Source organism: Solanum lycopersicum, chromosome 1, assembly GCF_036512215.1.
Source record: "Solanum lycopersicum chromosome 1, SLM_r2.1".
In the NCBI taxonomy this organism is placed as follows: domain Eukaryota; kingdom Viridiplantae; phylum Streptophyta; class Magnoliopsida; order Solanales; family Solanaceae; genus Solanum; species Solanum lycopersicum.
Window position 1 is genome coordinate 85,294,233 of NC_090800.1, and position 27,155 is coordinate 85,321,387.

The 27,155-nt window shown below is 36.1% G+C and overlaps 2 protein-coding genes across 2 annotated transcripts; one reads left to right on the top strand and one right to left on the bottom strand.

Moving 5' to 3' along the window:
• The first annotated feature begins 264 nt into the window (after window positions 1-264).
• On the top strand, window positions 265-15,994 carry LOC101268145 (long chain acyl-CoA synthetase 6, peroxisomal). Its single transcript, XM_004230153.5, has 23 exons — window positions 265-664; window positions 2,664-2,724; window positions 2,918-2,995; window positions 3,277-3,348; window positions 3,444-3,525; window positions 3,825-3,930; window positions 4,007-4,083; window positions 4,903-4,947; window positions 5,050-5,136; window positions 9,925-10,014; window positions 10,142-10,221; window positions 10,306-10,399; window positions 10,704-10,792; window positions 11,108-11,196; window positions 12,539-12,668; window positions 12,790-12,908; window positions 13,440-13,563; window positions 13,654-13,740; window positions 14,015-14,118; window positions 14,211-14,296; window positions 15,323-15,409; window positions 15,525-15,611; window positions 15,699-15,994. Exons 1-23 carry the CDS (start codon window positions 547-549, stop codon window positions 15,795-15,797), a joined length of 2,091 nt encoding a protein of 696 aa, XP_004230201.1. The 5' UTR covers window positions 265-546; the 3' UTR covers window positions 15,798-15,994.
• Window positions 15,995-16,519: 525 nt separating this feature from the next.
• On the bottom strand, window positions 16,520-26,676 carry LOC101268433 (aminopeptidase P2). The gene is made up of 13 exons (XM_004230154.4): window positions 26,229-26,676; window positions 25,478-25,603; window positions 25,218-25,337; window positions 23,362-23,637; window positions 22,194-22,366; window positions 21,630-21,884; window positions 21,153-21,304; window positions 19,390-19,580; window positions 18,733-18,841; window positions 18,486-18,640; window positions 17,723-17,815; window positions 17,072-17,152; window positions 16,520-16,786 (listed from the first exon to the last, which is right to left on the bottom strand). Exons 1-13 carry the CDS (start codon window positions 26,547-26,549, stop codon window positions 16,715-16,717), a joined length of 2,124 nt encoding a protein of 707 aa, XP_004230202.1. The 5' UTR covers window positions 26,550-26,676; the 3' UTR covers window positions 16,520-16,714.
• Window positions 26,677-27,155: the final 479 nt, after the last annotated feature.

Below are 27,155 nucleotides of genomic sequence, written 5' to 3' on the forward strand. Positions count from 1 at the left end.
ATATTAAAAATAGACATTCAAGATTAATTATTAATTTAAAAAATCAAAAAGTAATTACTGTCCTTAATAATTGTTCTATTTTATTTAATTGAAAAGTTACGTAAACTTTTAATATTTTTGTTATAATAAAATTATATTAATTAAATTATATTTTGTTTTAATTTTTTTTCTTGAGAGAAATATGACCTTACTCTGACAAACAAACGTGAACACAGAAAGTAAAATTAAAATATTATAATAATTTATGCATTAATTTTATAAAACGACAAATCGAAAAATATTACGTATTAAAATGGAAGAGAGAATAATATAAGCATCGTCTTCTTCCTCCACGCCTACCTCGTGTCATCTTCATCGAATAGCGTGCCAATCATATCTAATCTATACGTATATATCTATATACATTTGACGTTTGAACGTTATCAAAATATACTACAACTCCAGCGTACCGTAAAATCCTAAAAACGGAGAAGTATAATATAGTACTGGATTCAACTGGTTATATTCTAAAAGGCAAAGAAACGATTCTTTTTTGTTTTTGAAAAAATGGAATCATCGGCAGAGCGACGCCTGAAAGCTATTCAAAGCCATCTTGTTCCGGCCACCGACGACGTGTCTCGGTCATTGATCCGTTCAAACCCAACTGCCGGCGAATTTTTACTAGGTACTTCACTTTCTGATTATTCAATTGTTTGTTTTTTTACGTTTGTATATGCATAGAATGTAGATGTGATATGTGGAGTTGTACGATTGTGGGAAAAAAATGGATTTTTTTGTAGATTTGTGAAGGTATAATGTTTAAAGAGGAATCCCCAGATCAGAATAGTGGATAGTGGGTTGGGTTATGATTTGTGGTTTCTGGGACCCTTTATTGGATATGAATATACTTAATGGGTGGAAGGTGTTGTCTTTTTAGACCACTGACTTGACTAAAGTCTTTCTCGTTCGAAATTATTAAAAGGGTGTTGTTATAAAGTTGAGAACCTGTTAGAGCTTTACTTTTGAATATTTTGACTCCTGAGGATCTGGAGATTTAGCTATCAGTGGGAACAGTGATCTCTCCTTTGGTTCCCGGAAGGAAAATATAGTCCATATTGATAGATAATATAGCCTTCCCCCACCCCCCATCCCGCACCTTTTTTATTTTGGGTGGGGTGGCAGATGGGGGAAAAATATGGAATCAGAGACGGGAGGGTCTTTGCTTGGTTAAAAAATCTGTGTTTGACCGTGAAGGTTTTGATCTTGCGGAAAATATGGTTGGGGGAATTATTTCTTTGCTGGCTGTTTTCTACTAGGTGTTTCTATTGGCCTGTAAGAAATTTTGTTGGATCACGGGGGTGTTCCATGCTAGTTGTTGCAGCCTGAGAAAATGCTTGTTTTTGTGAATTGCACTGTAAAGGAAGATTTTTTGTAACTTCTCTAATATTTGGAAACAAATCCCATGGAATATAGCTAGTGTTTGACAATGCTTTATGAGGCATATTCTTCAAACTCAAACATATAGGTGTAGTTTAGACTTTAGTAACCCCCAGTTTGAGTTAGGGTGAGTAGATTTTGGCGTTCCGTTACAGCATCTCCTTTAACAAGAATGTTTCTTTGCTCTAATATGGAGACATTGAGTCGAAAATAGTTTCCGAGACTCTAATACACTTCTCAGTGAGAGCCTTGAGTCACGGAGAGTCCATGAAACTATCTTTCAGCTTTCAATTTAAGCTAAGAAAGTGAATCATGTAGATTCTCACGTAACCAAGCTTTTGAAGATAGTGTTAGTCATGAGGGTTTAGTGGTTAATGAGGCGAGAGGAGAACCTTGAGATCTCATGTTTAAATTTTAGCAGTGGCAAAAAATATTTTGGTGACATCTTTCCATATATCTTCGCCTTGGGGAGCAAAGTTTCCGGGTATCTGATTTGGTGGGTGATACCGGGATAGTAGTACATGATGTAATAGTCGCGGTGCACACTAGCTTACAACACCATCATCTAAAAAAAAAAGAAGCAAGACCGTGTTGCTCACGAAAGGCACCCCTGTGATGAAAAAGAAAACATACAAATGTACGATGGTTGTATTTCCTTCCCTTTTTGAAGCATATTTGTCTATTAGTTTGAAAAGCATTGAAGTAGTCTCATATACTTATGCCTTTATGTTAGTATATATACAAAGGTATTTAGCTGTCTGGAACAGTAAGCATTCCATCCTTAGTATTCTAGCTGAATATTGATTATTACTGGAATATAATGCATATACAGTAACGTGAGTCCAGATGATCTCCTGTTGAACGTGTGTGGTCCTTATTCTGTACAAGGAGTATCCTGAAGTAATGCAAACAAACAAACTGTACAATATGTATAAAGGTAGGTAGGCATATTGTAATGGTGCTCTAGAAACTTGTGAGCTTCGACTTAGAGATTGTATATTCTATCTTAATAGTTCTTCCGCACTCCTTTAAGCAGATTTATGATTCGATATTAAAAAAATAGAAGAAAAATAGTTACTAGTTTGTCTGGTATTTTGTATCTGACATGATATGGCTTTGCATAGACTCCAGCATGTCTCGCTGCCTTTTATGTAGTGGTTTTCAGCTTTTCTTTTTTTGTTCATTCATTGCTGTGTTTACTCTTTCTCATTGTTTACTTAGTTAATCACACGTAAAAGTATGATCAGGTCAGGGGTTCAGCGTAGTTCTTCCTGAGAAATTGCAGACAGGAAAATGGAATGTATACAGGTACGTGTATTTTCTACTTCAGCCGCAAGATACACATGATTGTTTCTTATTTACATGTTCACAGGTGTGGATGCACATATAATCCATACATCACTTGCATATAATATCTCTATGGGTATACTGCATATGTAATTATTTATGTATAATTATAACTTTCGAAGTCATATGAGCAACTAAGTGATGATTATTGCAGATCTGCACGATCTCCTCTTAAGCTTGTTACTAGATTTCCCGATCATCCTGAAATTGGGACATTGCACGATAACTTTGAGTAAGAATCTCGTCTTTTGCTTTTTACTTTTAATTGCTTTAGATATAAAGAAGAATTAGGTTATCATGCCATTTACTTGCACAAATTTGTTTTTCAATTTTCTTATCTACACATGATGTGCGGTGTAGTCCACAATTACTGCAACAATAGTATCTCATCACCCCTTGTATACACTCTTATGTTAATTGTTCATAAAGGAGATATGCTACTTACGTTTTAGTATTGTCTGCATTATTTTGTTGAGTATATTTCTGTTTTATCTGATAATATTTTGTGTTCAGACATGCGATTCAAACCTTTCAGGATTACAAATATTTGGGTTCACGCATTCGGGTAGATGGAACTGTTGGAGAGTGAGCATTTTGCACCCATTTAACAATGTTTTGTTGGATGAAATAAATTGTAGAAGTTCCCTAATTACTCGTTTATTTTTTCATCTGTGCCATAGTTACAAATGGATGACATATGGAGAGGCAGGGACTGCTCGGACTGCAATTGGTTCTGGACTTCACTATTATGGATTACAACCGGTATGTCATACTCGGATCAGAACATATTGGTAAATTACATACATTCATTTACTAATGTAAGAAAGAGATCTCCACATCACATTTTTCTTAACCTCCTTGTTCTGTTTCAACACCAAATAGGATATCTCTGCTTATTTGGGGTATGTTAGTGATAAACTCATCATCTTATTTGATTTCTGGACGTTAACGTTTTCTGATTCACCCTTTTTTGCTCAGTCTGTTTGACTCAGAAAAACGTGCCACTGTACTCCAATGACAATATAATTAATCATTGACCTTCTCCATTTTTGATGGACCAGGGTGCTCGTGTGGGACTTTACTTCATAAATAGGCCTGAGTGGATGATTGTAGACCATGCCTGCTCAGCATATTCATATACTTCAATCCCTCTATATGACACTCTTGGTGTGTAGGTGGCGTTTTCATGAAAGTTTTCATTGGCTGGCAAATATACTAAACTTGTTATGTTTTTTGTCAACAGGTCCTGACGCTGTTAAATATATTGTTAATCATGCTGATGTACAAGCCATTTTTTGTGTGCCAACTACCTTGAACACTGTGAGTGAAATTCCTCCCCTAAACAGAGTATACTCCTTTTATATGCTTCCAAATCACATCAGTATGAGACATTAATCTTAACATTGTTCTGATCAACTTGAGTTCTTAGACACGTCAACAACATGAAAGAACTTTTGAGGACTCTGTTAGAGTTGCTCATAGTCTACTAATATCAGTTTGAGAAAAAAAAATATTCTAAAATACCTCTCAGTAGCATGTTCGTATTGAGTAATAATCTTTAGTAATGATATGTTTCACAGTCAAAGAAACCTCTCCAGTTATTATTTAATGCAAAGCTTTAAAAGTCAAAAAAACTCCTCCAGTTGCAGTTAATGACCTTTTAAGATGGTGATACTGATTGACGACTCAGTTTAATGCTTCACTCTAATCCTTGTTTCTACTTCATTTATCATGATTTAGCTACCTTGCCTTTTCCATCCCGTCTTGGTGATATTGTCATGTTTGCCTGTTCCTCTGAATGCTGCTTTAAAACAAATGCTAGTTCCTTCCTTTTCCTAAAAGACAAAGAGAAGAAAGAATATCCTAATTCCTTGTTTTCAAGTTTCACATCTTTTCATGTGCTTGGTTCTCCCAATTTTAGCTGGATTTCATCTGTAACAGATCCTTATAATTATGTTTGAAAGACTAGTGTAATGCTGGTACCTTGTACTCTTAGGTAATTTTGCCTTCTCTGAGACTACAATAGTTCATTTTATACCCACCTAATCTGATTTTCTTTTTTCTATAATCATGTTTATGTGAATGGTGAAACTTGTTGAAGTTCTCGATTGTCTGACCTTCCTTTCATGGAATTTTCAGTTGTTGACCTTTTTATCAGAGATTCCATCTGTACGTTTGATTGTGGTAAGAGCTACTAACTGTCCATTTTAGGTCCGATTATCATATAACATGTAACAGCAGTTTGTTATATTTTTGTTAGTTTAGCTACTGTCTTTGATGGTGTAGGTAGTGGGTGGGATAGATGAACATCTCCCATCTCTTCCATCTACAACGGGAATGAAGCTCTTATCATATACAAGGCTTCTGAGTCAGGTATATTAAATGATAATTCATAAATAATTATTACTTGGACAATTGATGTTTTTCACTTGGTGGTGTTAGCCTGAATTCATTGGGATATATTTGGTAGCTGTTCCTCCCTCCCTGCCCTAATTGACCTCACCTTTCGAGCTAGATTTTGTCTTATGTTTGATAGTGAAGGAGCATCATTACACAGAAGGGGAGACCAGTTTTAAGATGCTATTTATGTTGTAGATCTTCTCTTTCTCTTTTTTCTTTTTGATCAAGTAAATGAATTTCAGTCATAAACATGGACAAACTGGTCGTTTGCAGGTGGTATACCAAAAAGGTGAAAATCCTACTGAAGGGCATTCTCTACACACTCCGCTCTATCATCTATACAAAAAGGAACTTTTTTGTGCACACCAAAAGAAACTTAAGGGATCGGAGCTACTTCTCAATGGGAAGAGACTCGACTATATACTCCTTCAAGAACTCTCCTATTTCTCTCTCTCTCACATTAATGCAAGTGGAACCAAATTCCAGGCCCTTTGTCTTCTTCTCCTTCTCCCACTCTTCCAACTAAACAACAGATCTCTCACAGTTGTTGACATCACCCAAGGAGTGCGGACCACCTAATCATATCCCACCATAACCTCATGGTTAGCCCACAGAAGAAGATGATCCACATTCTCGCCTGCCTCCTTACACATGTAACACCAACTGACCAAACAAACTTTCGCTTTTTAATGGTTTTCCACTGGAAAAATCACGCCTCTAGCAGCTAGCTAACAAAGCACGCCTTCCTCGACACCGATGGATCCATATTGCATCACATGGAATAGCACGTTCCTCCTTAACCCTTCTCATAAAATGAGTTCACAGTCAACACTCCATTATTCCCTGGGCCCTCTCACCAAACACCGGGGTTTTATGCCGGATTGTCTGCCTATGTAGTAAGGCTAACAATCTTCGAAACTCAGTCACTTCTCAATCGGTAAATCCCCTTCTAAACCTCAAGTCCTAAAAAGCCCCTCCACCATGATTCCCCTCTAATAGCTGAATCGTCAAGTCCTTTTACCAAGATAACCTGTACAATCTCTGAAAATTGTCTTTCAAAAATTTGTCTCCACACCACCTATGTCTCCAAAAATCAATTCTCTTTTTGTCTCTGACCTTGAATGCGGGTTTTTCTAAGAATCCTTAACTTTATTATTAAACTTAAACAAAGAATCCTTTGACTTTTAATGCCGAAAACTTGAAAGCAAGGAAGGGCCTCTTTCCATCCATAGAATCTTTTCCTTATGCTAGCACTTTCAAATATCTTTCTTAACCTGCTTCTATCCAAGCAACTTGTGAACTCCGACCATAATCTCAGTGAAGTAGCCCATAGGTATGGGATACGAACAGTTAAGAGTTCTTGCTTAAAAAAAAGGTACATACTAACTGAGAGTGGAATCTATCCCGTCTTTCAAGTAGCGCTTGATTGCGGGATGAACCCCAAATCCGTACTTTCCGGTACCTATGTCTCCAAAAATCAATTCTCTTTCCGTCTCTGGCCTTGAATCATGTGTTCTCTAACAGTGAAGTGCCATCCTATTTGCTTTAGTGTTGTTAGTTGCAGTGTATCAATACAATCTTGGAAAGCTTGTGTTTCTTCTGGAATAACAGGGGAGCCTGACCTGTCATCAGTAGTTTACACTTTATTGAAGTCCCCACTTAGCAACCAAGACTCTTGGATAGTACCCCCAATTTGTGCTAATTCTCCCCATAGATCCTCTCTTTGCTGACTTTCATTCTTGGCATAAACAACAGTATAGTAGGTGGTGAAAGGATTAGTTGTGTCTGAGATTTTACAGTGGATGAATTGCTCATGAACAACCAATACCTGTACTTGTATATGATCTTTCCATAGTAACCAGACCCTACCATTATAAGCCATAGGATAGTTAAGACAATGCTTCCAATCAGGTACCATCTTCTGCAAAATATTCCCAGTTTTGTGAACTTTTACTCTAGTTTCAACAACTCCCATAACATCTACCTTATTCTTCTGCAGAAAATGTCTTAGCTCTTTCTGCTTTAAGGGCTGGTTAATCCCTCTTATGTTCCATGTTGAGATGATCATTGAGGGTTGTGAAGTGCCCCCAGGATCTTCAGCTTCCTGGAGAACGTTATAACTATTTGTGATCTGTACTCTTGCCTGCACTTGCATCAAATTATGAGTATTTATACCTTGTCCTAAGCTTGCAGGATCAGAATTAGCCCCTTTCCTTTCCTCCGTGTCTGATTTGCTAGCAGCTGGTCTTGTCTTTACTTCCCCTCTAGCCTTCCAGTCGTATCTTGGTTGTGGAGCTCTTTGTCTTTTGTTCCTGCGTTTCTTCTTCTTAACCTCCTGAAATTGAGGTTCTTCTTGCTCAGCTTGCTTTCCCTCACCCTTGGTCCAACATGCTTCAGCACAATGCCCAAATTTATACATTCAGTGCAGAACTTGGGACGCCAATCATATTCCACAGCCTGCTGGAAGCAACCTGTTGCATTACCATTTCTATGGAATCCAACAGAGGTTGTGATACATCTGTTTCAACAAGAACTCTAGCATACGAAATTCTAGCCATTGAAGCAGTAAAACTATCAGTGTAGAGAGGTTTCCCTATTGCACTCGCAACCTTGCTCAAAACTTCACTAGACCAATACCCTACCAGCAGCCCTGGAAAAGTAATAGTGATACAGTCAGGATTGAATTCAAAATCTATATCCCAGTTCTGCAGCACAAAGGGCTTGTTGGAAAAACGTATAAGGGCCATCCTGCATTACTATGTCTCATTCTTCAACAGTGTCGAATCTGAAAAGAAAGTATCCCTCATCATGTAACAAGATCTGGGTTTATTTTCTCGTTTTTCCAGTTGTGCACCACAAATTTTTCCATTGTTTTCATATATGGGGTATCACCAATAATATACCCAATTATGGCTGATTTCCTGTACTCTGCTTGTTCTATTAAGTCTTCTTGTTCGATACTCACATAAACTTTTCCTTCCTTAGAGCTGGGTGGTACATAAGATAGCACTTTACCTTGCTTCACTTCCCTGTTCCCTCATAAGCCAGCTTCTCCAGGGATGTAGGTTGACATGAGGAGTCCTCTTCCGAAAATTGTAGCCTTCGAGCTGCTTGATATGTACCAGTTTCCATGGCTCCATTTGACCTGACCCAGAATCAGATTCATCTCCATCATCCTCTGCAATAGTTTGAAATCGAGCTGGGAGGAAACTGCCAAATGTTAAGAGGTCGTAATCTACTCTCCATTTCCCTCCTCCGGCGTGACTAATTTTGTCTCCGACCTCAATTCCTTACCAGAACTTGCCTGACTTTGCAACGTGAAATTGCTGATGGTGTACGTTAGGAGACCTTGCTAAAGTGCGCTGAGAGCATTTTTTTCTTATTAACAAATTTGATTTCCGTACCTAGTTTTTTTTCCAAATACCTTGTGTCACCTATGCTTCCTTATGTCCAGTGTTTTCTAAGGTGTTTTTGGGGTGAGTCTCCGTCCAGGGCACACCAAAAATGCCCCGGGGCGTAAATGAAAGGTGTAGATCCATACATACACCCTAGAATTCGGGGCGTATGTCCTGGGCATAAAAGTGTGCGCCTTGGACATTAAAATTGTTTTTTTAATTGTTTTAAAAGTATTTTTTTCTATAAATCATGTTTTTATTATTGGTGTAATGATATTTATACTTAAGCTATTATGTTTTTATGTTGTAGTGACTTTTCATAAGATAGATATATAAATAAAGAAAGTAACACCATAGAAGCTGACACACAAATAGTTTTTATATAATCATGCATGAAATTGATAGGATAGAGATTCCATAGGACTATGTTTTGAGGCAACTTTATCCCTTTCTTTTATTGCACTTACACTTTCTATTCTTCTCCTTCTTTATAATCTATAAACAATGATCAATGCAAATATTAATTTTTTTTTTGTTGGGGGGGGGGGGGGGGGGGGAAGGGGGAGGACTAATAGATGTGGAGATCCATGATGAAATGGTGATGATTTTATTTTAAAGATTATCTCAGTTATTATAATTTTTTACGTTTTTACGTTACCTTTCTCAAATAGTAATTATAATATTTTTTTTCTATATTGTTGGTGATTTAATTAAATGTATTTGCAAAATTATGGAAAATTTGACCTTTGCTTTTTTTTTTTGGTAAGAAAATTATAAAATTGATGTAACATGAGACGTACACCTAGTAGATTTGCCTCACCTTGTGCTGCATAAAATGCCTCACCTCGCGCCCCCGGACTTTTGAAACACTGCTCCTATCTTTATATGAGTCTTTGTGAAGGACCTGCGGGATTTGGGGTGGGTGAGTTAGAGACTGGCCCTTTTATGTTTTGAATGTATTTGCAAAATTATGGAAAATTTGACTTTTGCTTTTTTTTTTTTGGTAAGAAAATTATAAAATTGATGATACATGAGATGTACACCTAGTAGATTCGCCTCACCTTGTGCTGCATAAAATGCCTCTTGAAACACTGCTCCTATCTTTATATGAGTCTTTGTGAAGGACCTGCGGGATTTGGGGTGGGTGGGTTAGAGACTGGCCTTTTTATGTTTTGAGTCTATTAAAATAATTTTGGGAATTACTTTAAAGTTGTAACAAAGTTGTAATCAGAATCTGTTCTAATGTCGTGTATTCTCGCTACTTTCATTTTACATTATGGACATTCTTGCACATCATTAGCTCTCCTACAACTTAACTATATTCTGTAAAAACTTTACAATGACTGATCGACATGCTTATCAATAGGGCCGCAGCAGTATGCAACCCTTTTGCCCTCCCAGGCCTGAAGATATTGCTACCATATGCTATACAAGTGGTACTACGGGGACACCAAAGGTATTGCTTATACTTCTTCAACTTCAGAATCTGCTTACTCGACCAGTACCTGTAGTGGTTATTTCTCTTGTTAACAAGATCTTGTCAGACCCTGATTTTTTTCCTTGTTTTTTCCCTCTTTTGAAAGGGTGTCGTATTATCCCATGCAAACCTGATAGCAAGTGTTGCAGGCATGACCCTTGCAATCAAGTTTTATCCATCTGACATGTGAGTTGGCCTAAAAATGTTTGTCTATATACGCATATTTGATTAATTCCTGATTTAGTGTGCACTATGTGAATATTTTTGCAGATACATATCCTATCTTCCCCTGGCACACATCTATGAACGTGCCAACCAAATTACATCGGTATATTCTGGTGTTGCGGTTGGATTCTACCAGGGGGTATGCTAGTTAATTGGATATTAAGTACTTATTTACTTTTAGCTTCTTGGTGTAGCCTTGTTTTCTTAGACCTCTGATCCTGGATTCATGATCAACGAGCAAATTGGGTTTAATAGAAGTTCCTCTTATTCAATTCATATGTAGTTTTTTGCAAACGTTTTGTAGAGATTAAATGCGCTGCTTTTAGCTCGACACTAATTCAGTTTTATGACGTATAAGCTCTAAAAGGGATCCTACTGATATCACATAATTCATCGATCTGTTTTGCAAAGCATTACTTACCATTAGCATTTCTACTTTGCAGGACAATCTGAAATTGATGGATGATTTGGTGACACTTAGACCTACAATATTTAGCAGTGTTCCTCGTCTCTTCAACAGGATATATGCTGGGTAATATTTATGTGATCTGCTAAATAGTGTTTATCCTTTTTTTTTTGGGTCAATTGTGATATTCAAACTAGCTTGCATGCACCTCGACTAATTCCATGGGGTACGGGTTACCTTCCACGTACGGGTATCTCTGACCACCAAGGACTGGACAGATGGGAAGAAATCACCTAGTGTTTTGTATCCGCGAGATATTTAACTTGAGACCTCACAGTTCTCAACCCACTTCGTCGACCACTAGGTTGCACTCTTGGGTGCTAAATAGTGTATATCTTTGTAGACTGGGGTCTTAGATTTTGCCAATCTGCCTCATTATAGGATCACAAATGCCGTACAAACTTCTGGTGTACTGAAGCAGAGACTATTTAATGCTGCCTACAACTCCAAGAAGCAAGCTGTGATGAACGGTGAGTTATTTCAATTTTATTTGTGATTCTCCTCTGGTTGCTTTAGATGATTGCAACATACACTCATCTAGAAAAAGATGATCCCTCAATATCATGATGTTATGCAACACATTGGCTCCTGTCTATCACTGCTAGGACTCTGTTTCTCCTTGCTTAACAACTTATTTCCTGCCTCACAAATTATTCGAGGGAACTTTTGGTGGCTCAATTCTCAAATTGAGAATGCACACTTCATGATTCTAGAACACTTCTCAAATAATGAAGAGAGAAATTGACACGAGTTTCCATCTCATCTTCCTTATTTAGCACATTGTTTGGAAACCTGTCTCATTCATATAATATTGCGAGCCAATTAACATTTTAGAAGTGTTTAATGGTTTGACTGCTGTAAGTTTTTTTAATTCCTAATATAAAACTAGAACTCGTTAGAAAAGTTAAAGCATATAAGAGAAGAACAAAGGCTTTCTTACCTATTTCAATCTTTTCTTTTGCGACACGGATGAGGGTTGTAGGGGTTGAGCTGTTATAGAGCATTTAATTAAATGATTATTTATAGTGTTTTTCCATTTGAGAATTTTTCCTTTTTCAATTCACGTGACTACCTATAACCGGAAAAATATCCGATCCAATTTTTTTATTTAAACAACGGTTGAAAATGTTTTAAAAGTTAAGGGCATAAAAGATGTGATGTACTGGCATTTTATTCAGTGGGCATTGATTATGAGCTCTTACATTTTCCTTCTTTTCTTTGAGGAAGAGTGGCAGTTTCTGAGCTGTTATAACAGAAATTAAATCAGATTTTATCTTATTGTATTTTTTCTTTTAAAAGGACTATGTTTTTCGAGTGGTCAGACTAAGACTCATTTACCCCCTGTAGAAGTATAATTTACTGTTCATGCCACAAAGCTGAGTTCTCCAATTCTGTTCTGTTGTGCTGGAAAGAGGTTTCAAGAGTCAAGTCTGCTTAAGATTTTAAATGAAAAGTGAATTACTTACTATCAGCTAGTAAGTGTAGTATGTACAACCTGGAAAGAGTAACGCATGCAAATTAAAATTATAATATTACTCTTGAAGAGATTCCTTTAGTTATCTCAAATCACTTGAGAGTAAGGGTCTTGGATTAATCCATTTATCAAGCAGTAGGTCACCTTAGGTGTCCCGCCTAGGCAATATAGAATTCGTGCTAGAAAACTATTTGGCCATGCATTGGTTTATAAGTGTTATTGGCTTGGACGAAATCTGATGTTATCACGGATTATCGATTGCATATCAGCAGTAAATACTTTTGCTGCATATCTTTATGAGTTTTTATCTCTCTTTTAACAGAATCTCATATTTTCAGGTAGAAAGCCATCACCAATGTGGGATAGGTTGGTGTTCAACAAAATAAAGGACAAACTGGGCGGACGAGTTCGTCTTATGACCTCAGGTGCCTCACCATTGTCCCCTGATGTGTTGGAGTTCTTGAGAGTGTAAGTTGACCATTATTGCTGTTCTAAAGTACTGGGAGATTTTGTTCATCAAATTCTGGCTCTTGTTAGTGCTGAGGACTTCCAGTAGTTGGCTTTGCTCTGAATAAATTCCTTCCTGCAGATGTTTTGGCTGTCAAGTAATGGAAGGGTATGGCATGACTGAGACTTCATGTGTCATAAGCTCAATGGACGAGACTGATAACTTAATTGGTCATGTTGGTTCTCCAAATACAGCATGTGGTGAGGTTTTAACTAATTATGGCATATAAACTTCATTGATATCACTAGTTTCGGTTCTTGATTTGCTTTCCCTTCGATATTATTCCCCTTGTTGAGCTGAATTAAAGGCTGTTTGAGGCATATCGAAGGTTTTCATGACCACTGGAAGGTTAATAATTTGTTTATAGAAGCTTAACAACATGAGAGAAATTCATGAAAAAGTTCCTAATTGTGTTGCAGTCTCGGAGGGCCAAGATTTCCACTAAAAAGTTTGTGGCTGATAAGTTGATCCGCGAAATTAGAAGCTTGCAAGAGAAAGTTAAGGCTTAAAACTTTAAATGCCAACAAGGTTAATATGCAAAATTACCTTGCACAAAATGTCGTAGTACTATAAGTGAACTGCACATTTCCATGCTGAATTTGCTAAAGAGTGTGTCAACTTTCTTTTGTGGTTCCTGTTCTTCTACTTTTTGCGGCGCTATAGTTAACTTAATGATTGCTAAAGAAAAGCTGTAAAGGAGTTTAAATTGTCTACGATTCTGCTATTTTCAGAGATAAAGCTTGTGGATGTCCCCGAAATGAGTTACACATCAGAGGATCAGCCTCATCCTCGTGGAGAGATTTGTGTTAGAGGTCCTATTGTTTTTCAAGGCTATTACAAAGATGAAGTGCAGACGTACATACCTTACTCATTGATATTTCATTTCTTGTTTTGTCATTGCCATGAGCTTCTCCAAGATAATTTGCCTGACCTAGTAGTTAACAGGAAGGAGGTAGTTGATGATGACGGTTGGCTGCATACTGGTGATATTGGATTATGGTTACCTGGAGGCCGCTTGAAGATTATTGACAGGTAGAATCTATTCGGCTTGATCAGGAGAGATAACCTTAGATATTTTTAATTTGAGATACAAAACAACTTTTACCCACCCCACCCATTTATTTGTGGCACCTAGTGGTTGGCAAGGATTTCTATCAACCCTACCATTTCCATCAAATATTTTATTATGATGTAGTTACATCGTTCTCAACGTTAATTTTACCCCCTTTTGATATTAGAACATCTATCTTTCTGTGTTTGCTTGTCTTCCATGGTAGAATGATCTCTGAATTGTCATTGTGGACAGGAAGAAGAATATCTTCAAGTTGGCACAGGGTGAATACATAGCTCCTGAGAAAATTGAGAATGTTTATGCTAAATGCAAATTTATTGCACAATGCTTCGTCTATGGTAAGCAGATAATGGAATTCTCTCTTATGGATTAAACCATGTCCTTTGCTCACTATATAAATGTCCTTTGCTCACTGTTGCAACATTCACAGGTGATAGCTTTAATTCCTCTTTAGTAGCAATAGTTTGTGTAGAGCCAGATGTCTTGAAGGAATGGGCATCATCTGAGGGAATCAAGGTAGCTCTTAATTTTTTTCATTTAGTCATTGCATTTACTTCTTGTGAAATGCTTCACTTAAGCAAACTTATGTCGAGGTCATCATTGGAGTTTCGTGTTGCATTACATGAACCTTCATATTTTGAGTGTGTTATCATCAACTCTGCACAGAGCACATCAGCTGTGCTTATATTCACACATTTAGAAAGTTACAACTCGCTATTTCATCCCATCTAGCCTTGGCCCTTGGTGGACAAGGTTACGGGGGACCTGTTCCTACCTTTTTGGTGGTAGTATCCTGTGGAATTAGCTGAGGTGTGCACAAGCTGGCCTTGATGCTACGGTTGTAAAAAAAATTATAACTTGCTTCAGAGCTTACCATAAAATATACTGGTATCTAATGTCTGGCTAACTTTTGATCCTGCTGATGGCTTATTCGATGTATTCCTCAATGATTTTCCCTTGGTCAAGTAAAATCTAGGAAATTGACACATTTCACTAAGCACAATAATCTAGTCATGATATCACATAAATCCACTAAAGCAAATATAAGACATCTAACTGACACAAACAATAAAAACCTTCTTGATGCTTTTTAAATAATCTAGTCATGATATTACATAAAGCCACTAAAGCAAATATGAGACATCTAACTGACACAAACAATAAAAAACTTCTTGATGCTTTTCAATGGAATACATGCTTCATCCAAAAAAAAATAGAACGTTTGAAATATCAACTTGTAAGACATCTAAACTCATCAGTTTGTGAATTTGGTTTTATATCATCCATCGGAGGAGATGTAAAGATCTACGTTCAGTGGTAAGTTTCAAATAGTTCAGCCTTATGTTTTCAGTACTTGGTATTCAGTTACTAAAATCATTCAGCAATACAAAATTCAGTCATCTGACCTGTTCTTCAGAATTTAGTTTTACGGAATAGCTGTAACCAAATGAAATTTTAGGCTGTGTTGTTGAAGATATTTGTTTGTCATTCTCTAAGAAGCTGGCTGATTTATTTCCCTTGGTTTTAATATGATGTCTTCAGTATGAAGATTTGGGACAACTATGCAATGATCCAAGAGCAAGGGCTGCTGTTCTTGCTGAGATGGATGCAGTTGGAAGGGAAGCTCAGGTAATTTATTTGACTTGGGCTTTTTTTACCTGGCTTTTAGTTTCTTAAAATGCTGAAGTGATCTCTCAATTGATCCGGCAAATGATGCATGCTCTCTCTTTGCTGCAATACACAGTTGAGAGGTTTCGAATTTGCAAAAGCTGTAACATTGGTTGTTGAGCCTTTCACAATCGAAAATGGCCTTCTCACACCCACGTTCAAGGTAATTTCACTAGCATTTTTCAATGTTCTAAACTTTTGGGGTGAAGATGTATGTATTTATGTACTTCTCTTCTGTTTCAATTTCCAGGTCAAGAGGCCTCAGGCGAAGGCTTATTTCGCCAAAGCAATATCTGACATGTATAATGAGCTCTCTACATCAGATCCAGTATCCCAGAAATCACTATGACCAAGTGCAGTCGAGAAAGCTTCAGCTGTTCACCCACACACTTTCCCTTCTTTAAAATAAATACCAATCAAAATGATTATTGTAGAATAGTAAGCTCACAGAGGATTTTTTAAATCTCGAGTTTATAGATTTCTTGTTGTAGTATGTACAATGTTCAGATAATTTAAATTCAACGAAATCTTTTCTGAGATAAATAATTTTAACCTCGACAGCTTATATCCGGATTTTGATGGCAAATTTGTTTATAAAGCATGTAATTGGCCAGATACATTGAATGGAATTTCTATAATTTAACTCCTATTCTGTAGCTTTTGTCTGCCCTCTGTGCATCGTGCCTCTGAATGGCTCACACATGTCGATAAAAAAACTGAATTCATGCTTGGATTCAAAAGGACATATAATACAAGCCAGTTAGCCTAAGAAAGCAAAGGCCCAGTTCCAGCATTGGAGGGCAGAATGGCATTGCAAACGTTATGGTTGAGGGAAGATGGGGTAACAAAAAGGTGTTGGGAGTTAACTGTGCATATATGTATATAAAGTTGTAATTGCGCTCCTGGGAAGAGAGTTCAGATTTGCGCTGTGCCTTAGGTCTTGTATCAGCAAAACTATGGTAACATGCATGGGAGCAATGGTGAATGTTTGGGAAACCGAAGAAGAAAATGGTGTGTATGGGTTGGGGGTTGAAGCAGATAACAGGAAGAAGAAAAGTGCAGCACAATATGTACATTTGCGGAGGTCCTTTAACATTCCTTAATAATGTTAAAAACAGTTCTTAGTATATTTTACAACAATGTTGGTTTGTCTGTCTATACTGTGTATCAGAAGCTGTTACTCTAAATTATCAAATTATTTATCTCCTATGTACAAGAATGGATGAAAGATAGAATAACGTATTATTGACAGCATGTATAAAGAAATTACAGCTTTGTAATAGGTTGTGTGTTGTTCCAAAGCCATTGACGTGCAGAGCCATCCAGCAGAGGTGAAACCTAAAGATAATCTCCAGTTAGCAAATAACAGTCTTAAACATTTATAATCAAATGACTGCACAATAACAGTATACAGGAATTATATTCCAGCTGCACCAGTAACCTGCTACAACGCAATGACATGACCTGGACTCTTATGATATTCTAGATTACAGGTGTAAAGTGATTGCACAGGTTTTCTATGCCAATTGGTAGTCAAGTGAGGTTCTTGTTCATTCTACACAAAACATACTATAGATCATGCGAACAGAAATAAGAACAAAATAAATAGTCTTGGATGCTTACCTTCTCCCAAACTTGCAAATGGTAACTATTGAGCCACTCCACTTCCGCAACAGAGAGCAAAGATATGTCCACCAGTTTAGTCTGGACGATAAGAAGCAAGAAAATAGTCATATCACTAGAAATTAAGGCAGAAGAGGTTGGAGCATAGTGCATACATTCCGGAATGAGTTGATTTTAGACATGATTGACATCAGTGCAGGTAATGAAAACAGAAGGGTAAACAATGGGATTCTTTTATTAGTTATCTGAAGATGGATACAAAATCTACATTCGTGAGTTTAGCTTATGTATACTCATACATGATATGGCATGTTACACCTTACAACATATGAGTATTTACTCTTTAGGAATGTCAAATGCATACTTAACTTCCTGCACTCTGATGTAGAGTAATTATTCCTCAATGGTTCATCTTTAATTCATCCATATCTCAATTATCTTTTTGTGCTCTTTGAATTAGTTAGTTTCCTATAGTCAGTTCCCAATTTTACATGGCAGAGACTATGGCAGAAATAAACAGATTGACCATGCCACCTTTGTGCACAGTAGAAACTGTACAACCTAGAATTGCCAAAGCCAATTTCCTTGTGTATAACAGCAGAGGTAAAATTCATTAGTAAAAGCAAAGACATTAATTCTGAGCTGTCTTACCTGTATGGGGACAAAAGTAAGCTTTTCAAATCCCAAATATCCTATTCCTCCAAAACGATTCGGTGTATCTTCTTCTTTAACGTAAAGAAGATTCTGGATAACAAGAAAGAGTTAAAATTAGATAACACAATGAAAACCAGAGGTAACTTGCATTAGGCTGAAGAAATTGAACATGGAAGGATAAACTTGACTGCATTACAAACCAAAGAGTATAGCACACTAATGCCAATAGAGCATCAAAGAACAGCATGACGTCCTGACAGAATTCTTTTACAATTGAATCAAACAACTCATGCAGAAAAATTATCTCTACATGCCACTTCTATGGTTCAAGTTTTTACAGGAATGGTATTTTTTCTGTCATATTCTTCTTTTTCCAAGATGGAGATTTTAATGTCAGCATTTAGCGAACATTATTCGTTAGCGTTTAATAATGAACTTGACCTAAACTTTAGCAACCAATGAGATCTAAAGTTCCTCAGATACCTCTTTAGGTTCCAAAAGAAAATAAGCAAGTGTACACACTCGTATGCTTTAACTTATAAACCGATGGAGGTTTTAACATCAAATTATAGCAGTTGATCTACTAGAACCTGTATAGAGAATTTCTCTAAGAGAAAAAGAAGAGAAGCTTCACAAGGAATCTGTTTGTGGGCTCAAATGAGAAAACATTTAAATACTAGAGGTACTCATGAAAAAACCAAAAAAGAAAATAGTTTTCATTTCTTGTAGATACATATACAAAAAAAAATGGGTAAAGTACCTCAATTCGAATACCAAAATGATGGTCTTCATAGTAACCTGGTTCATTGCTGACTATCATGCCTGTCAACAAAGGAGTGATATTCCCAAAGCGGAAACTAATGCTATGTGGGCCTTCATGAACATTTAGTGCAGCTCCAACACCATGCCCAGTTCCTAGAGGAAATAAAGAGATCATGTAAAGGAAATAATGTAAGTTACTAAAAGCTCATAATATCACAAGTAAACAGAACTTTGAGCAAACTTACCATGCCGGTAATCAAGGCCAACCTTCCACAAGGAAGACCGTGCAAATGCATCCAACACGAAACCAGGAGTATTCTCAGGGAAAACTGCTTGGTCAAGTGCTATGTGACCCTGCAAATGTTTTAATCAATTACAACTGTACAACCTATCGAAACAATTACAAGAATCACTTATCTAGCTATGCCACAAACTGAGTTACCACAGAATACCAAGAACACAACTCCAAAACATGTACTTCAAAGGGTGACATTTGAACTGACAACTTGGAAAGATATCATTGATGAGTTGATTTTATATCAACAAAATTAATTAATTTAACTTTTCTCTACAATTATGAGGTATTTTATAGGTTCGTTTCACTGTTTCCCTACTCAATCCATCAGTTCCATCTGATTGACCCTTAAGCTCGAGGGAATCAGAAACCATTGTATCTTTTTTGAAACGGCGAAGTATCTGGTGAAGCTAATTCTTGTGTTCAGAAGTATCAATTCAGACGTTAGATATTTGAAATGTAAGTCCGCCCGTCAGCATTGAACAAAATCAAGTTCCCTATCAGTAAGAACTTGAATTGAAGAACAATCCAATTCAAGAATAATCTACCATACTCCTGTCCTAAGTATAACATAATGTATCACTGCTGGCAGAAAGATATAGTTTACCTGTAGTACTCGGGTAAAACATTCTTTTTCTCTTGCAGATGGTTCACCAAAATGCACTGTCCTCGTAATATCAGTCGTTCCATCAATATATTGGCCTCCACTGTCTAAAAGGAAGAGTTTCTTCCCATCCACAGTGCTACAACTATCTGACTCTGGCTTGTAATGTATTATAGCACCATTGGCACCCGAACCTAAAGGTAATTTAGAAGAAATGAATATCACTGGGGAGATATACCAGCTTGTCAATAATTCTGCACTGGCACTGATCATTTTATGTCGACTCAGATATCTCTTCTATCGGCATCTCATAACAAGTGATCTAAAATTGTGGTGCACATGCTTCCATGAAGGAAAATTGAAACTCACTCCATTACAGAAAAACTCAATACAGGAAAGTGCTGGACATCTGGAAAAAGTTAGTTAGGAAGAAGTGTACATACTTTACATACTGTCAAGTAGCAATTTCCATGGTGACCTTTACCTGATGGCCACAGGGCATTGAATGCACAGGACATGGTGGCTCTTAACATAATGGAAACCACAGTTTTTCCATTAATAGGATGAATTCAAGATTTCTTGAATGCATATGGACAATAAGACATACGTGGACCATTGAACGAGCAGAATCCAGAGAAAAATGAAAGATAAACTACCATAGGAATTGTGTTGGTGAAATCAAATCAAGATGAGAACTGTATTATATTTTTTTTTGCAATCTACAGTATGAAAAGGAAATGCGAAATGACCCATTAACAATATCCATCATTTCATCCCAAAGTCGTCAAATACTCCCTATGTCCAACTGTTAGAACATAGTCCAACATTTTTTAATCAGGTAGTCCAACATTTCCAGCATGAAAATAGTATTGTTATCCTCAAAAAGGAAGTACCAATACATTATATAGCTCGAGCTTTTATTGGAACCTCTTTCCAATACAAGATTTTCCTATATTTTATTCCTTAGAAGCACGAAAATCAATATAGGGGTCCACACCTTTTGCTAGCTAATACTAAGGTATTACATATTTACGTTTCAATTCCCCTCTTGAAATAAAGGCTTAGTCAAAAAGGAAAGTATCAGTTTGGGATGGAGGGAGTACAAATGTTTACTACTGTCTTTGACCATTCAAAAGTACGTTTACATTGCCCAAAGTTCTATGAAAGCTCTTCAACTATAATAAGCTTAAGCATTAGAGGGAAGACCAAAAAGGATGTCTTAGAAGTTGGGATGATTCTCCTACTGACAGTGTCAACAGAAATATGGAAAACAAAAGTCAAAGAAACAAATTTTCATCTGCAGAAGATCTAAAGCATTATAAATTCAAAAAACTTCAGTAGGAAAACATAATTGAAAATAATATCTACAAGCATAGGATATAATTTTGATATCAATATTCTTAATACATTTTCATTCAAGACAAAGCTGCTATTATTATTATCATTATTATTATTATTATTATTGATAACCGAGAAATCCGTCTGTGACCCGCCCTTTGGACCAATCACAACCTTCTAAACTCGGTGGATAATGGACCCGCCTCTACCCTTCTCTACATAAATACTAGCTTCGCTTTGCATAGTGTGGGGCTTGAACTTGCGACCTAAGCCACAAATCCTCCACCTTTTGCCACTCGAGCTAGGCCTTTATTCAAGACAAAGCTGCTACTATTATCCAGTAAAAGTCCACAAAGACAAACACTAGCTCTTCACTACTATATAAGTTTCGTAATTCAACTCAATCATGATAATAGAAACTAATATACCACTTATGGTGTCGAAGCTTGTATCAAGAAATCCATCTTGGTGTGAGCGAAATTCAAGAAGTTTGTCAGCAACTTCTACTTCTGTCAGAACAACATCCCTTTGGATTTCATCCTCCAGCCAAGCCCAAAATTGAGCTAATGCAGCTGCATCCCTGCATCAAAAGATAATGCTTCACCATAAATGGCCAAACAATGAATGAATGCTATAAATCTATGCAACTATCTCTCGTACAGAAAAAAAAGTCACGGTTATGGTTTTCCATGGAAAAGAGGACACTGATCCAAAGTCACACTTATTATTACTGTAATATGTTTACAAACAAAACCTTATAAGGCTTCAACGAAGTTTCACCGCGTAAATGGATATGGAGTGGAGTGGTGAAATAGTACGCTTTTGGAAGCATAAATCGTGATACAATAGGCAGTAGTTATTGACAATTGACATATGTTTAAAAGGTTGTATTGGATTTTCAGTACCTTAGATGGCAGTTACGCATCCCTTCTAACTCAGCATCATTTTTGACAGCTTTACTCAGAGAGACAGGAGAACTCCTATATACTGCACATGGTCCCCCAGATTGACCATTGGAATTAAGGTTGGCATTCCGCTTCTTCCTGCTTTTAGTTGCAGAATCCCAAGGATATTTGTAACAAGCTGATTCATATGCATTTACAATAGCAGCATTGACTGATGAAGTGTCCAACCAAAGGTTTGCTCCTTTTGCAGCCAAACTGAAAAGAGCAATTCTGAAGTCAAATTTTATTATGGGGAGAACTCTCTCCAAAAACACACAATATTAGTAATGCTTTCATTTTTGAGGAATTTCTTCTATTAGAAACAGAATTTCTTCTAGCATTTAAGTCTAGGGTAATGTTTGTGGAGTTGAACACTCAAATGCTGAGATAAATATATACACAAGCTTCTCACACACAGTTCTCACTGCAGTTGTCCTTGACAGAGTGATATCAAATACAAGACATAGAACTGTTGACAAGTAGACAAAATTTTAAATTCCAAATAAAAATATACAGCAAAGTCACCTTTCAATTTCAGAAAGAATGGACTCATATGCTCTCAATTCTATGCCAGCATTTGTCAAGTGCTCCATAACTTCAGGTGTTACTTTAGTATCATCTACGAACAATTTTGCCCCATCTATCTCCACAACTAAATATGCGTACATGACTGGTGAATGTCGAATATCATTACCTCTCTGGAGACACATGTAAATAACTAATCAAATAAGAAACTGAAAGCAATTTAAGTCATCATTCAACGGCAACCCAAAGCATGAAAATACATTTGTTGCGCATCCACAATAAGAAGTTGAAATCTTGACATATGGCTTCCAATGTTATAAAATATCCTTGAGAACTAGGACTAGACCAACTATTGGCAGTTAACAATTAATATTCTTTGAAAAAGAATATTATTAGCAATTAAATTTACAAAGTATCCATGAACTAACTATTTTATAGGGCCATCATAATAAAAAGGCTTACCAAAATACTATGTTAATCTCATCTTTCCAAAGGATTAATCAGTGTGCAGGCAAAAATCAAAAGATCTTGAATAGTCTAAGCTGGGTGCCATATGCTAACAAATACTTTTTGATAACACTAAAGCAGACAGATATACAATACATAATCACAAAAATATTCCCATACAGTGAATGCTGTAAGAGATGTTCACTGGAAAAAACAAACTTTTGACACCAAATTTTTAGAAATATTAGATTTAGTAATCAGAATGAAGCTGGTTCCCAAAAATTTTACTAATTAATAGGAGTAGAATTTATTACTACTCTTATAAGCTTATCAAGAGCAAAAATGGAAAATTGATTAGTAGAGGTGAAGTGTAAAATATTCAAGATATTGTTCTTGAAGCTTTTTCATATGGGAAATTAAGAAAACACAATTTGAAGAGAAAGATAAAGAGACACAGCTAAAAGGATAATTACGCTGAAATGCAACTAATCTGAACTCCGTCTTCAACTGAGCAAGATTATCAGATGTAAGAACTATTGATGGCCATAATTTTTTTTCCCCAGTTAACTGGATTAATAACAAATGAGAAGGATAGTTTCTTCCTACCCCTCGGACCAAAAAATCACACACAAGCATGAATCTGGGTTACAAATGATCTCTTTGTGCACATGTGATCAAGTAAAACTTAACAAAGATTTTAAAGAAGTGTAAAGAGGATTACCAAGTTCAATAGCCATGCAATTTCGTCAAGCATGGAGATAACAATCGCCGATGCACCAGCATTTCTTAATTCAGATCTCAAGCATGAAAGCTTTGACGACACATTTACACCAGCATATTTTAGGTCGTGCAATCTAATTGGTTCCTTTGGAGGATTTGGTCTCGACTCTTTCCAAATTTCATCTACAAGGTTGAAATCATACAAAAAGACCAACTCATGGTTCCCTTTAGAAATGTCCTCTTTGAATTCTTTTGCAGCATCAGATGAAAAAAGGAACTGTTCCCTTCATCAAAACAAAGAGAACTGATATAAGAGGAAAGAAAATGCAAGGTTAATTGTGATTTAATGATGTTTAAAGCAAATAAAAAAGTGTTTGCAAGATTGAAAATTTTGAATTCAAAATAGAAGAGGTGAAATAGTAGCTTCCAATCATCAATAAACACAAGAGTGGCTGAATTATAGACGACAATAACCATAATACAGCAATCAAGTACTAAGACTAACTACAAGTTTCTGGCGAACAACTTTAGGTATCGACCAGATTGGACCACTTAGCACCATCTCTAAGGTTTCAGGATGGGCTTCACAGTCAAGAGGATAAAAGGTAGACTTTTCAGTTGACTGTCAGTTGTTAAGTGTTATGGTATCAAACATGTACGAATATCTCAAAATGGAAGAATTTCATATAAGTTGTGACTAACGCAGTAACATACAACCAACCAACAACAACTATGCCTCAGTCTCAAACAAGTTGAGGTTGGTTATATGAATCCTCAACTCATGTCATCATCATCATAACAATTAACATAAAATAGAAGTATTATTAGAGTTCCCCAACAAGTTAAAAAACTATTCTCCAACTAGTAGAGATCACCTCTTTCTTTTTTTTTTCTTTTTTTTTGAAACTGTAAGTACGCATTCCTTAGCATTAAGGGCATGATGGAGACCTTCAAAAAGTGTCAACCAAGAACATACCCGCCATAATCCCACAAGTGGGATCTGGAGAGGACAATGTATACGCAGCCTTACCTCTACCTTTTGAAGGGGTAGATATCACCTTTATGGATCTTATTCTTCCTTTGCGCCTATCGTTAGCTAAGTTTACATTGATTCAACGGGCCTATCGTCAGCTAAGTTTGCATTGATTCAACGGATATGCAGATTTCCTTTTATGTGATTTTAGATCTACTTTGACAGCCTAACAGTTACTACCATATAAGATTACTTTTTATAGATGTTCTATACAACTTCACTACTTAAAATCCAACCACAGTAGTAGATACTTTTCTCAAAGTTACACAAATTATGTCAATCACAAACTTTATAATTTTATCTTAGGTCGATTCCACATAATAAGACAACAGCGCCATCTAGTAGTTGTCCTAGAAATTATGGGTCTTGTGAGCGAAACCAAGTCACTTAAGGGCAAATTTTAAAAGATAAGATCAGAATAATGTGACAATTACTTATCATGGGCTATTGTTTTCATATATACATACAAAAACATCAGAGTTGACAATTTGACTTTGATTTAGCTTATTACTCTGTTGAACTTGAAATACAGGTTAAATTTTCTGAATTCTGACTAACCAAGCCCAGAACTTAGAAGGGGTACTCTGATGAATGATACAAGAGGAGAGGGAGGATTCATGCCCATTATCCACACATGAGCATGAACATGAAATATGTGAACTTGTTGACTAATTGATGAAAATGTGTTGCCTTCCCACTATAAGTAAACATATTCTCATTTCAATACTTTATCAAAAAAAAAAAAATATCCTCATTCCAATACTTTCTTTTACTGATACTTAAACAAATTCACAAATCTTAAAGTATATTTGAGCATTACTTACAGGATCTATGCCGATCCTGCAACCAGGTGCTAGGACAGTGTTAAGCCACTGACTAGGAGTAGGCACCCCCATGTTACCAGCTCTCATGAGATCCCAACTAGAGTTCAACTGCTTCTCAGCCTGTTTACACACACCAAAGAGAAGAAAAACATAATTAGAATACAGCAGATACACACAAAGGATACTAACCAAACCATTCAGCTTGCTTCCATTGAGAAAATGATCAGTAAAACTAAAGCAACCATGCATATAATACAAACCTGTAAAAAATATCGCCCATCTGTCCACAAGGCTGCTTTATCCTTGGTAACAACCGCAGTGCCTGCACTTCCTGTAAATCCTGATATATAGGCTCTTCGCATATAACATTCGGCAATGAACTCACTCTACAAATCAACGCAATTCCCATTTAGCATAACTTGTAAAAAGAATTGATAGATAGTTCCATTTCTTGCCTATCATCCCATCCACATGACACTTCCACAACTCACTTACTACCTTCCACGAATGTATGATTAACTAGTACCAAGTAATGAAATCAATAATAAAAAGTTCACTTCACATCACACCATATCACTGCATCAGGGGATTACTTTTAATAAGTGAAGGTTGCTTCAATTAGTAATTAAATCATAATCTAAAGAGGCAATTCTGTTAGAAACAGAGAATTTTAGAAAAATAACTACATTATAAAGAACAGATTCTGCTGTTCAGCGGGAACTAATACCAAAAAAGAAACACTATCTTGAAACTGAATCACCAGACCTACACATAAAAACATCATCAATACCTCGAAAAAGCAGTAGATTTTCCAAAGAACACTCTAAAAAGGGGGAAACTAATGGGAATTGAAGTCCACTGAAAAAAAAAAAAACAAGCAACAATCTTTACACTAACCACTCAAGAACATACCACTAATACAACCCAACTTCAAAGCAAATCAAGATTACTATCCCCACCCAACCCCCAAAAATATAGGATCTTGAATTCAAGAAAATCAAGAATACAAACCTGATGGGCGTCTTGGGAAGGAATAATATAAGCATCAACATTAACACCAGGTCCAGTAAAGATCTCACGAAGAGCACGAAGCTTGTTATCCTGTTCTTTTCCGCTATCCTTTTTCTGAAATTCCCAGGAGGGTTTAGCAGTGATGGAACTGGAACTTCTGACGGTAAGTTTTGGAGATTTCGAAAGAAATTTGGGGCAAATTCCGAGTTTGCGGAAAATGGGGAGGGAGAAAGTGAGGAAACGAAAACTTCGAGGTGGATAATGGTGAAGTTTGGAAGAGCAAGTAAGCATGGTAGTGGAAACTGATAATGAAGAATCCATTGATGGAATGGATAAGTGTTTGGGCAATAGCTAAAAAGAATCTTGATTTGAGACACAAATATTTCTGTCAGTGTTTAAATAGGAATCTAGTTTTAAAGTAAAAAAATATTTATGATTCTTTTTTTTTTACCAAATGAAATGATTCTAAATAAAAATATAAATTACTTAACATGATTGAGTGATAAGTTTATTATTGGATTGATTTTCTCTATATATTGTGATATACAAGTTAGGTTAATTTTTTTTGTAAATATAAATGTATTATTAGATTGATTTAAAGAATCAAGAGTATATGCTTAAACTAATGAAAGAATAATTTAGTTAGAAATTTTTACTTTCAAAAATGTTCATTTCGTTTATTTTTATTTGTTATAATTTCTTTTTTAGAGTTAAATGAAAATAAATTTGACTGACGTTTTATGATGTATTTTTCGTCATATTGATATGTGAAAAAAATTGCAATTTATAGTATTTTTTTATAGTTTTTAAATATTTAATTTTTTTGATTTAAATACCAAATTAATATAACTTTAAAAATTAATCAAATTTTTTAAAATGTAACATACCAAACAAAGTGGACATAAAATCTTTAGGTTACAATTTCTT